Source organism: Scleropages formosus, chromosome 21, assembly GCF_900964775.1.
Source record: "Scleropages formosus chromosome 21, fSclFor1.1, whole genome shotgun sequence".
In the NCBI taxonomy this organism is placed as follows: Eukaryota; Metazoa; Chordata; class Actinopteri; order Osteoglossiformes; family Osteoglossidae; genus Scleropages; species Scleropages formosus.
In genome coordinates, this window is record NC_041826.1 from 20,197,183 (window position 1) to 20,207,222 (window position 10,040).

A 10,040-nucleotide genomic window follows, 5' to 3' on the forward strand; every position below is an offset into this window, starting at 1 on the left:
TTGTGTTTGGGAGACCGTTCGCCGTCGAGTCATCTGTGAAAATCGAAAAAATGTGTTTTTGATGTGTAACTGCGCGAATTATTAATTGACATCGATCGAAGAGGGCGGACAACAGTTTTCATGTTCAGTGTGGTACACGAGAGCCTTCGCACTGGCTGTGGTCCCACTTTAAAAATGTGTCTGGGATGGAGACGTAGAAGTTGGGCCAAACAAAAAGTTTAATTTATTTTATATACAGACACAGACACACATATATATAATATAAAGGATCATGCAGTCGGGCGTACTGTGTTTATTATATATGCAGTGTTTTTTGGACGCTGTGATTTTGTTTTTGCTTCTCCAACATGGCACATTCCTGCCCTCAGAGGGGGATGGGAACGCTAGAGTTTTGTGTGTGAGAGAGAGAGAGAGAGAGAGAGAGAGAGAGGAGGGAGTGTGAGTGAGTGAGTGAGTGACTCTGCTCTCCCCGCATTCCGGGGAGAGGGGCGATAGAGGCGGCGGGCGGCTCTCCGCGCCTCGGGGACAAAGAGCCGGAGCTCGGAGCTTTCTGCGCACCGCTACAAAGTGTCTTCTTCTGCACGCGAAGCCGCCCGGTCCGGCATTTTGGGCAGAACTCGGCCGGAGAACGAGCTGGAAATCCGCGGATCGAGTTACAGCCTCTCGCAGCTCTCATCTCAACTTTTCTTTTTTTTTTTTTCCCCTCCCCAAAGTGGGGGATGGGGAGTGCCTGGATCAGCCTCCTTGTTTAGACCCGTCCGAGGAGGACATCGCGAGCGCTCTCTCTCCTCCCTTCCATTTCTCCAAAGAAGAACAGAATGGGCTCATAAAGTAACCGCAAAGAGGAGGAAGAGGAGGAGGAGGGGGGGGGGGGGGGGAGAGAGAGAGTAAAATAGGGTCCGAAGGATAACGGAGCCCCCCCGGCCCGGGAAGTTCGTTCGGGGCTCGCGCGCCGGAGCCGCGAGTCAAACTCGCTTCTCGCGAAAATATGTGCAGTTCGAGTTCGGCGCCGACGGAAGGGCCGCGCGCACAACAAAGTTGTCGGTTTGCTCGGCGCACAGAGTCTCGGTTCGAGGAGCTGCGTCGCGAGTGTGAGCTGCTGTGAGCATCGCGGACGCCCGGCGGAGCGGAGCCTCCAACATCATGATCATCATGTCCTCGCGGAGCGGCTCCTTTGTCGCAGGGCTGTGGGCCGCCTCCCTCCTCGCGGCGCTCGCCGCCTCCGCGCGCGGCAACGTCAACGACTCGCTGCTCGGCGACCCGTGCGAGAGGCGCGCGACGTGCGAGGCGCTCAAGTACAGCACGTGCCTCGGCTCCCCTCTGCCGTACACGCACACGTCGCTGGAGCTGGCCATGGACTCCCGATCGCAGGAGGAGGTGCACGAGAAGCTGACCATGTGGTCCGGTGAGGTCGCGCGAACTTGGCGGGGACACGTGCGCGAGTGTGTTCGGAGCGCCACACACACACACAGCTGTGGGACGAGTCAGAGTGTGTATGTGTGTGTGTGCGAGTGACAGAGTCGGTCCAGGTTTGTTTGCGCTGGTGTCACTCAGCTGTGCGTCGAGAAAAAAGTCTCTTTCACTAATAATTAAGTGTGTTAATTATACATACATTAATTTCATTGGCCTCTTCTTCACACCTGCCTGTGACTCTCGATGTGCTCCTTCCCTTTGGGGATGGATCACGTTGCCAGTCAAAAGAAGTCATACTGCACTTTACTTCCAGTCACTTTGAAGATGCTTCCTCCCAAAAAGTTTATTTAACTCTGCGGTCCTTACCTGTTCGGACACCTGGCTGTGCTCCTTACGGTTACGTCCAGGAAATTTTGTGCTCGTCAGTTATTCGAAATATTGGACACTGGGGCTGAAAACTGAAGGATGATCGTTGGTAACCTTTATTGTTGTTTACCCTGGTTTAGCTGACAACTTTGTCCAAGGCAAATTACAGTGTTACTCAACTTCACAATGGTTTTCCATTAAAACAGCAGGGTACTAGTGCTGTACCAATTCAGAATAAGTATCTCAAGTGCAGTACAGCATGGGTGGGATTCAAACCAAGACCCTCCTGCCCCGAACAGCACAGTGTCTGCTGTTTCCTGTTTGAATGTTTGTTCTTTCTTAAAAAACTGGCGCAGATCTTAAGGCCGAATTAAATTATAATGAACGTAATGGTCTCGGCCTCATCGAGCCCTTTATGAAACAATAAATCAAAGAAATAGTATTAAAATCCTAACTTGATACGAGTTTTTCTTATTCGCCGTACACTTGGAATTGGAAAGGTGTTGTTAGACGTGGGTTTGTAGTAAAAACACGCCTGTCTCCGTCTGAGACTTCATGGGATTTCCTGCATCTTCACACAATTGAGATGAGCTTTCCATTGTTGGTGTTTACTGCCAGTGCATGCTGGGATGGCGTCCATTTCCGCTTCAACACCAAGGTGTTGAACAAGAACCTCTGCTAATAAACAAGTGAAAAGACAAAGGTTGCATAGTTATTATTAAGGACACGGATTTGCGATCATAATTTTTCTCGTTTTGTGGCACAGTGGAGCAGCAGGTAGCGCCGGTTCTTCGCAGCTCCTGGAACGTGGGTTTGATCCTGGTTTAATCCGTAGAGTTTGTGTGTTTTCCTTATCTTTTGTGTGGGTTCCTATAGATGCTCTGGTTTCCTCCCACACTCCAAAGAGGTGTGTTTCAGGCAAACTGGTGATTCTAATACTGTTTGTGAATGTGCGTGTCGCCACCTCCCGATGGAGTGCCGTCCCATCCAGGGTGTATCCTGTTTTGTGCCGTGTTTCAGGGATAGGCTCCAGATCACCATGTCCCTGGGGAAGCAGTTATTGATAGTGGATGGATTTTGCCAGTTTCAAGTCCTAGAAGGGCCGTTGTTGCCTTACTCGTGATGGTGTTTGATTTGGGTCGCTTAAACAGAACAGGAGGGTGAGAACCTGAGCAACGTGAGGAGTGTGAATGCAGATCAAAAATACCACTTAGGTCCTGCTAAATGGCCTCCCCCTTTCCACATCTGCAGGCCTGCGTAACGCCCCCCGGTGCTGGGCTGTGGTGCAGCCCCTCCTCTGTGCCGTCTACATGCCCAAGTGCGACGGCGGAAAGGTGGAGCTGCCGAGTCAGAGCCTGTGCCAGGCCACCCGCGGTCCCTGCGCCATCGTAGACCAGGAGCGTGGTTGGCCCGACTTTCTCAAGTGCGACAAGTTCCCCGTGGGTTGCCAGGTGCAGACCCCTATCTCTCTCTCTCTCTCGCTCTCTTTTTCCCCTTTCGTCTGAAAATATATGGAGTTAATATAACTTCTCGAAAAGGCTGAGTTCTAGACTACTTACCATGATCCTGTAAAAGATTGCATTTATAGACTTCCATGCTCAAGTGTGGAAGGTTTCTAGAAGGTTCAAAAAAAGGGTTCTGTGGTGTGTGACGTGTGCCTGATCTTCCTGGAGAGTTTCCCCTGCTCTGCAGTCTTCTCTGAACAAACAGGCAGTGTGTGTGTGTGTGTGTGTGTGTGTGTGTGTGTGTGTGTGTGCGCGGTGACTCCCTAAAAGGAGTTTACGTGGCTCTTGGCCAGAATGTAGGAGGGGTCTCTTAATGCCTTAGTGAGCGTTGCCGTTGGTTGACAGAACGAGGTGCAGAAGATCAAGTTCAACACATCGGGCAACTGTGAAGCCCCACTGGTGAAGACAGACAACCAGAAGAGCTGGTACAAGAACGTGGAGGGCTGCGGCATCCAGTGCAACAACCCGCTGTTCACCGAGGAGGAGCACTCGGACATGCACGTCTACATCGCCGCCTTCGGCTCCATAACGCTCCTCTGCACCTTCTTCACGCTGGTGAGGAACGGCTTGCCGCAGCGCCACGCGTCTCCTCTCCGGCGTGTTCGCTGCCGGTAGCAGTGTTGTTCTCAGATGTCTTTAGGAAGTTACACCACCTTATTTGCAGTTCCAGTAAGTTCTGTGTGACCTCAACTTCTAGCGGGCTGGGGAAGCCCTGGAGAGCGACCCCATGAGTCTGATCCTACGTCTCCCCTTGGGCTCCTCCTCTTCCTCCGGTAGGCGACCTTCGTGGCAGACTGGAAGAACTCCAACCGCTACCCTGCCGTGATCCTCTTCTACGTCAACGCCTGCTTCTTCGTGGGCAGCATCGGATGGCTCGCCCAGTTCATGGACGGGGCCCGGACGGAGATCGTCTGCAAGAGCGACCATACCATGCGACTGGGAGAGCCCTCGTAAGCCGGCGCCCTTCTGGTAGCTCGTACCATCCAGGACTGAGTTGTAACGTGGCAGGAATCGCCACCAAAATTCCAGGGATGTCAACAGTAGGTTGACCTTATTGGCTGATCCTACTCAAGGCGTTGGCTGCGAAGGGAGGATCTGTCTGTGTGTTGCTTTGTCCCCTCACAGGTCCACAGAGACTCTATCCTGCGTGATCATCTTCGTCATCGTCTACTACTCCCTGATGTCCGGCGTCATCTGGTTTGTCATGCTCACCTACGCCTGGCACACCTCCTTCAAGGCGCTTGGCACGACTCACCAGCCCTTGTCCGGGAAGATTTCCTACTTCCACCTGGTCACCTGGTCCATCCCCTTCGTTCTCACCGTGGCCATCCTGGCAATAGCGGAGGTGAGAAGCACGCGTATATGTTTTTTTTGGTTTCTCGGTGGGTTCGGCTGAGGGCGATGAGTGACTTTCTCTGCGATCTGTAGGTTGATGGAGATTCGGTCAGTGGGATCTGCTTTGTCGGCTACAAAAACTACTACTACCGGGCCGGATTTGTCCTGGCTCCCATAGGCCTCGTTCTCATCATTGGTGGCTATTTCCTCATACGAGGTGAGTGGCGCCAGATGAAGAATTTAAATGGGAGCGGTTGCACAGTTGCGCTGTGACGTAGTGGTCGGCAGGCTCGCTCGTGTGATCATTTTTTAAAATTTTCATCGTTACAGGGGTAATGACGTTGTTCTCAATTAAGAGCAAACATCCAGGGCTCCTGAGCGAAAAGGCAGCAAGCAAAATCAACGAGACCATGCTTAGGCTGGGTAAGGCCTTGCCTTCAGGACACAGTGGCACAACAAACCTGGGGCTGATTTCACTGTTGGTCTTTTGAAGATCTAGAATGTTCTCTGTTCCTAACATGGTGAATTTTTTTTTTTTAAATCAGGCATTTTTGGATTTCTCGCCTTCGGCTTTGTGTTCATCACATTTGGCTGCCACTTCTATGACTTTTTCAACCAAGAAGAGTGGGAGAGGAGCTTCAGAGAATACGTTCTGTAAGTCTACGGCACGCCGAAGGAAGTCGGGTTCGCGTAGGTCCATTGCTTCCTGTTGCCAACAGGGGGAGCCACAGGCCCTGCAAACCACAGTACTGCCTGTTTATGAGGCTTCAAATGCCACACATTTCCTTGTGCTGTTTGGTTTGGGAGGAATATGGTAAATCCTCTATTTAAGTCACCGTTTTTTGCTATTTAAAAAGCATTTTTCGCGGTTTTGCTCTTTCGGGGGGGATGTCTGTTTGTCTTTGTAACTTTTTTTTTGCTTTAGTAACCAATTTAGAACATGGTGTCAGTTTTATATGTCTGGGTTTGTGGTGATCTGGATGAAAAATAGAAAGTCCTAAGGGAGGTAACGGTGTGGAAATAGGGGCACGCTCGAGGAGTGACCGAGCTCGCCCCTCTCGCAGGTGTGAGGCCAATGTGACCATCGCTCACCAGACCAACAAGCCGATCCCCGAGTGCACCATCAAGAACAGGCCCAGCCTGCTGGTAGAAAAGATCAACCTCTTTGCCATGTTTGGCACGGGCATCGTCATGAGCACCTGGGTGTGGACCAAGGCCACCGTGCTCATCTGGAAGCGAACCTGGTGCAGGTGAGCAGACTCCGGCCTGCAGCATCCTTCCTGATTGAATTACAGAGCAGTGTCGTGGTGGTGGAGCGCTCTCGAACTTTCTGCCGTGACGTTTCGTGCCGAAGGATCATCGGACGCAGCGACGACGAGCCGAAGCGGATAAAGAAAAGCAAGATGATCGCCAAGGCCTTCGCCAAACGCAAGGAGCTGCAGAAAGACCCGGAGAGAGAGCTGTCCTTCAGCATGCACACCGTCTCCCACGACGGCCCTGTGGGTGAGAGCTTCATCCGGCCCGAACCGACGTCTCGTCCTCCGTCCACGCGACGGAGAGGGACGAGAGAGTGAGCGCAAGAGATTTAGCGGAGATCGCACTGGAAACACACACACACACACACACACACACACACACACATTGTCTGAAACCGTTTGTCCCAAGTGGGGTCGCGGCGAACCGGAGCCTAACCCGGCAACACAGGGGGCAAGGCTGGAGGAGACACTTCCAGGACGGGATGCTAGTCTGTCACAAGGCACCCCAAGCAGGACTCGAACCCCAGACCCCCGGAGAGCAGGACCCGGTCAAACCCGCTGCGCCGCCGCACCCCCCCTCCCCCCCCCGCCAGGAAACACAACCCTGTGTTTTTCATGTTCGCACTTTAATCCGGACAGACTGATTTGATGTAATGTGATTAAAAATGCACTCCTGAAAATATAGTTCCATAATAAATCTGTTCAAATTCTAGTGCGCTGTTCTTTCCAAGCTTTAGATCAGCCAAACAGTGGTGCAGGTCGTTTGGTGGTATTTGAGCTTGATGCAGGCGGGGGGGGGGGGGGGGGCGGTGTGGGATTGGCGTTGACCCGCACCTCGGTGTGCGTCCATCACAGGTCCTTTACGTCCGTCTTAGTCGGTGTTTCTCCTTGCGCTACCCAGCTGGCATTAACTTTGACCTGAACGACCCGTCCGGGGACATGTCCTCTGCGTGGGCCCAGCACGTGACCAAGATGGTGGCCAGACGAGGTGCCATCCTGCCGCAGGACATTTCCGTAACCCCCACCGGGACACCAGGTGAGCTCCCCCACCTGAGCCCTTACCAGAGCCTTGCGCTGTAGATGGGACTGCAATGACGCTTTGTGTCGGAGTCCAAGTTCCGCACCGAGTTCAGCGTCCCATCGTATTTGGTGAGCGCCAAAGATTCCCGCCTGCTGTTTGGCTCCTCGCTAAAAGCCTTTTTGTTATGGTTACAGTCCCTCCTGACGACGACGGCAACAAGAACCACTTTTACATGGTGGAGGTGGAGATCTCCCCAGAAATGCTGAAGAAGAAGAAGAAAAAGAAGAAGAAGAGGAAGAAGAAGAAGGATTCACGTGTTCAGGGGCCCGCAGAGGTGATGTTTGACCGGACCCTCCGCTCAGAGTGCGGTCCCAGCACGGTCCCCCGTCTCCCCAAGCTGCCGGGGACCAGGAGCCTGGTGGCCAACGCCCAGGAGCAGGAGCGGCACGATGTTCTCCCGGGCTCTTTCCCAGAGATCGGGCCCTCCTGTCCCCTGCCCTACCAGGAGAGATATGGAAGGCTGACCCTCTGTACGCTCCACGGAGCAGCGAACGCTCTGGACGGCGAGGACAGAGGCCCGTCGAGCGGCGTCCGCTTCTTTCCCTTACCCCAGCCGCAGAGAGGCCTGTTCTACTACTCCGGGGATGTGGAACCCTCGGCTGGGGAGCCTGCGAGCGGCACCTACCTGCCCAGGACTCAGGGCAGAAGAGCCGAGCTTGTCCCCATCCACTCTCGAACCAACCTCATGGACGCAGAGCTAATGGACGCCGATTCCGACTTCTGACTCCGAAAACGACCGTTATTTGCGTCCCCTGTGAGCAAGAAGCACTGGTTGCTTTTAAGACTTACACCCCTTGCTTTGTAGCGGCTTTTAGGAGAGGAAAGCATAGCGGTGCCAGGGTAAATTCGGTGGAGAGGCTCAAGTGCTGCAGGCCACCGTTGCGGGCAGCCTCCGGTATTCTCGCAGCGAACACGGCGCCGTCCGCAGCGCCGCCCGCTTCCGCGACATCCGCCGCGGTACCGCACCGCGCGCCGGGACGCGTACGCTCGGCATTTCCCGAACGCAGCTTGGACTTCGCAGCCGCGCCTGCGTACGGATGAACGGCGCCACACGCGACGTGGCGATCGGACCAATTTCGGCTAATGCCCGCTCTCCTCGACTTTCAGCATCGGCACACGATGGCAAATTTACCTTTCGCGCTTCGCTCTTTACGCGCCGGCGTGGTGCAAGCGGCACGTTTAAGAGCGGAAGTGGTAAAGGGGCAGGCGTTATCTTCTTTTGAGCTATTCGGAAATAAATGAAGGGTTGGACAACTCGGAAGCAACACAGCAGCTTTAGGTCTCTTTAAAAATCAGTGCGCGTGTAACGGCTCAAGATTTCCACCCAGTTGTAAGTAAATAGCGATTTTATTTTTTTTACAGTAGATTTTAGCGTTTCTCTTTTAGCCGTTGTATATACCTGTAGAATATCTCAGCAAAATGCGACCGAGCGTCTCCGAGCAGGTTAGCGGGGCATTCGCCGCGCGTCGGAGTGGAGCGGTGGTGAGCGGCGTGAACGGCGATGCCATTTAGCCCGTCAGACAGTTTTTTTTTTCCGGTCGTCACGTTTTGTATTTTGTAGTTCATAAAAGGGAGATCTTGCGGTATTGACCCGACAAGTATCTATAAAGTAGTCTGCATCCAGGCTGGACTGGTGTGGAATATTAATTAGCATTAAAAGTAATTTATGTCCCCGTATAGCAGAATGGCTGAGCACTGACTGTGCTGACCAGATAAGAGCTGCTAATGGGCTTTATGTCCTAAGTGCCATTAACCGTTCTGCTTTGTGCAGAAGACTCACAGTTGTATAGCAGTACTGCCCCAAATGTCTCATGTTAATGAAATCAAATTAAAGGTTTTTAATTTTACCTTCTAAATCATCGTCCAAGTTCACCAGGCCGGAGACTTTTGGCCGACGCTGTATATTGTGTGAGGGCTCAGGCCTGATGAGACCCTTGGGTATAATAAGGTATTTTTACAAGAAACTGCAGGAAAATATGGCAGCTCTGACTAAAGGAATTTTTCGTATGTCATATTTGTAATTCTGTGAAACGCGGCTCCCTTTATATGTTTAAAAAATATGAGATTCGTGTCTTGCTGTAACTGAAGATTTCTGGACAATGCAGAATTCATCCAAGTACTTAGCCCTCCACGTGTTGCCCGGAATCCTCTCGATGTCTTTGTTTTGAGAGGGGAGAAAATGTACACAGTATTCAACATAATAATTCTAGCAGTTGTATTTTTGTATGTGTAAATAAAGATATTGAATATAACCTGTGCAAGTTTTGCTTTTTAAAAAAAGGAAAAAGAAATTCAGTCCGAGTCCAGAGATGTGTGTGTGTGTGTGTGTGTGTGTGTGTGTGTGTGTGTGTGTGTGTGTGAGAGAGACAACTGCAATGGGCTGGTATCCTGTCCAGGGTGTGCCCTGCCTCATGCCCTGTGCTTCCAGGATAGGCACCGGCCCACCATGACCCTGCGCTGAACAAGCCGCCATTAATAATGAAACAACAAAGAAATGAAATACTCAGTCCAATCCACATTATTTTACAGTAAAAAGCACTTAATTGATTTTAATTAATGAGAACTGATGCAGTGTAAGCTGTGCCCAGGGACTGAGAAGAGAAGCGCTCACCAGACACAAAGAACTTCAGAAACCCAGTAGCCATAGCAACCGTTGGTTTACAGTTTTCTTGGGAGAAAAGGGAAGACAAAGAAAGGCTTTTGGTTGTACCAGAAGGTGGCGAAGTTGCTTTGACAGTTTGGGTTTAGAACATCATCTGCCTTTCTTGTCTATTTGTGATGGTAACATTTGCTGCAGTTTATTTACTAACTTTGAGCCACATTACAGTTAAAACTAACGTTACAAAGACTGGAAATAAAAATATGTTGTCTCCACAAACCCCGATACTGTGCCAGCTCTTACCCTATTCATCCCGTCAAAATGTAGACTCGTCCTCTCGTCGCCGATGGTGGACGTGCGGTAAAACTGGAGGAAACGACAGTACCTCTTTGCGAAAGTCCGCTGGCCGCCCCAGTCCTGCACCATGAAAATAATTTCCACATGAAAAGTAGCAATGAATAGACTGCTCCACTGCACTGAGCAAC

The 10,040-nt window shown here is 51.7% G+C and overlaps 1 protein-coding gene across 1 annotated transcript; it reads left to right on the plus strand.

Moving 5' to 3' along the window:
* On the plus strand, nucleotides 1-9,184 carry smo (smoothened, frizzled class receptor). The gene is made up of 12 exons (XM_029247555.1): nucleotides 1-1,405; nucleotides 3,031-3,230; nucleotides 3,630-3,839; nucleotides 4,062-4,234; nucleotides 4,410-4,629; nucleotides 4,713-4,836; nucleotides 4,950-5,042; nucleotides 5,165-5,273; nucleotides 5,684-5,869; nucleotides 5,974-6,122; nucleotides 6,777-6,911; nucleotides 7,091-9,184. Exons 1-12 carry the CDS (start codon nucleotides 1,144-1,146, stop codon nucleotides 7,678-7,680), a joined length of 2,451 nt encoding a protein of 816 aa, XP_029103388.1. The 5' UTR covers nucleotides 1-1,143; the 3' UTR covers nucleotides 7,681-9,184.
* The last annotated feature ends 856 nt before the right edge of the window (nucleotides 9,185-10,040 follow it).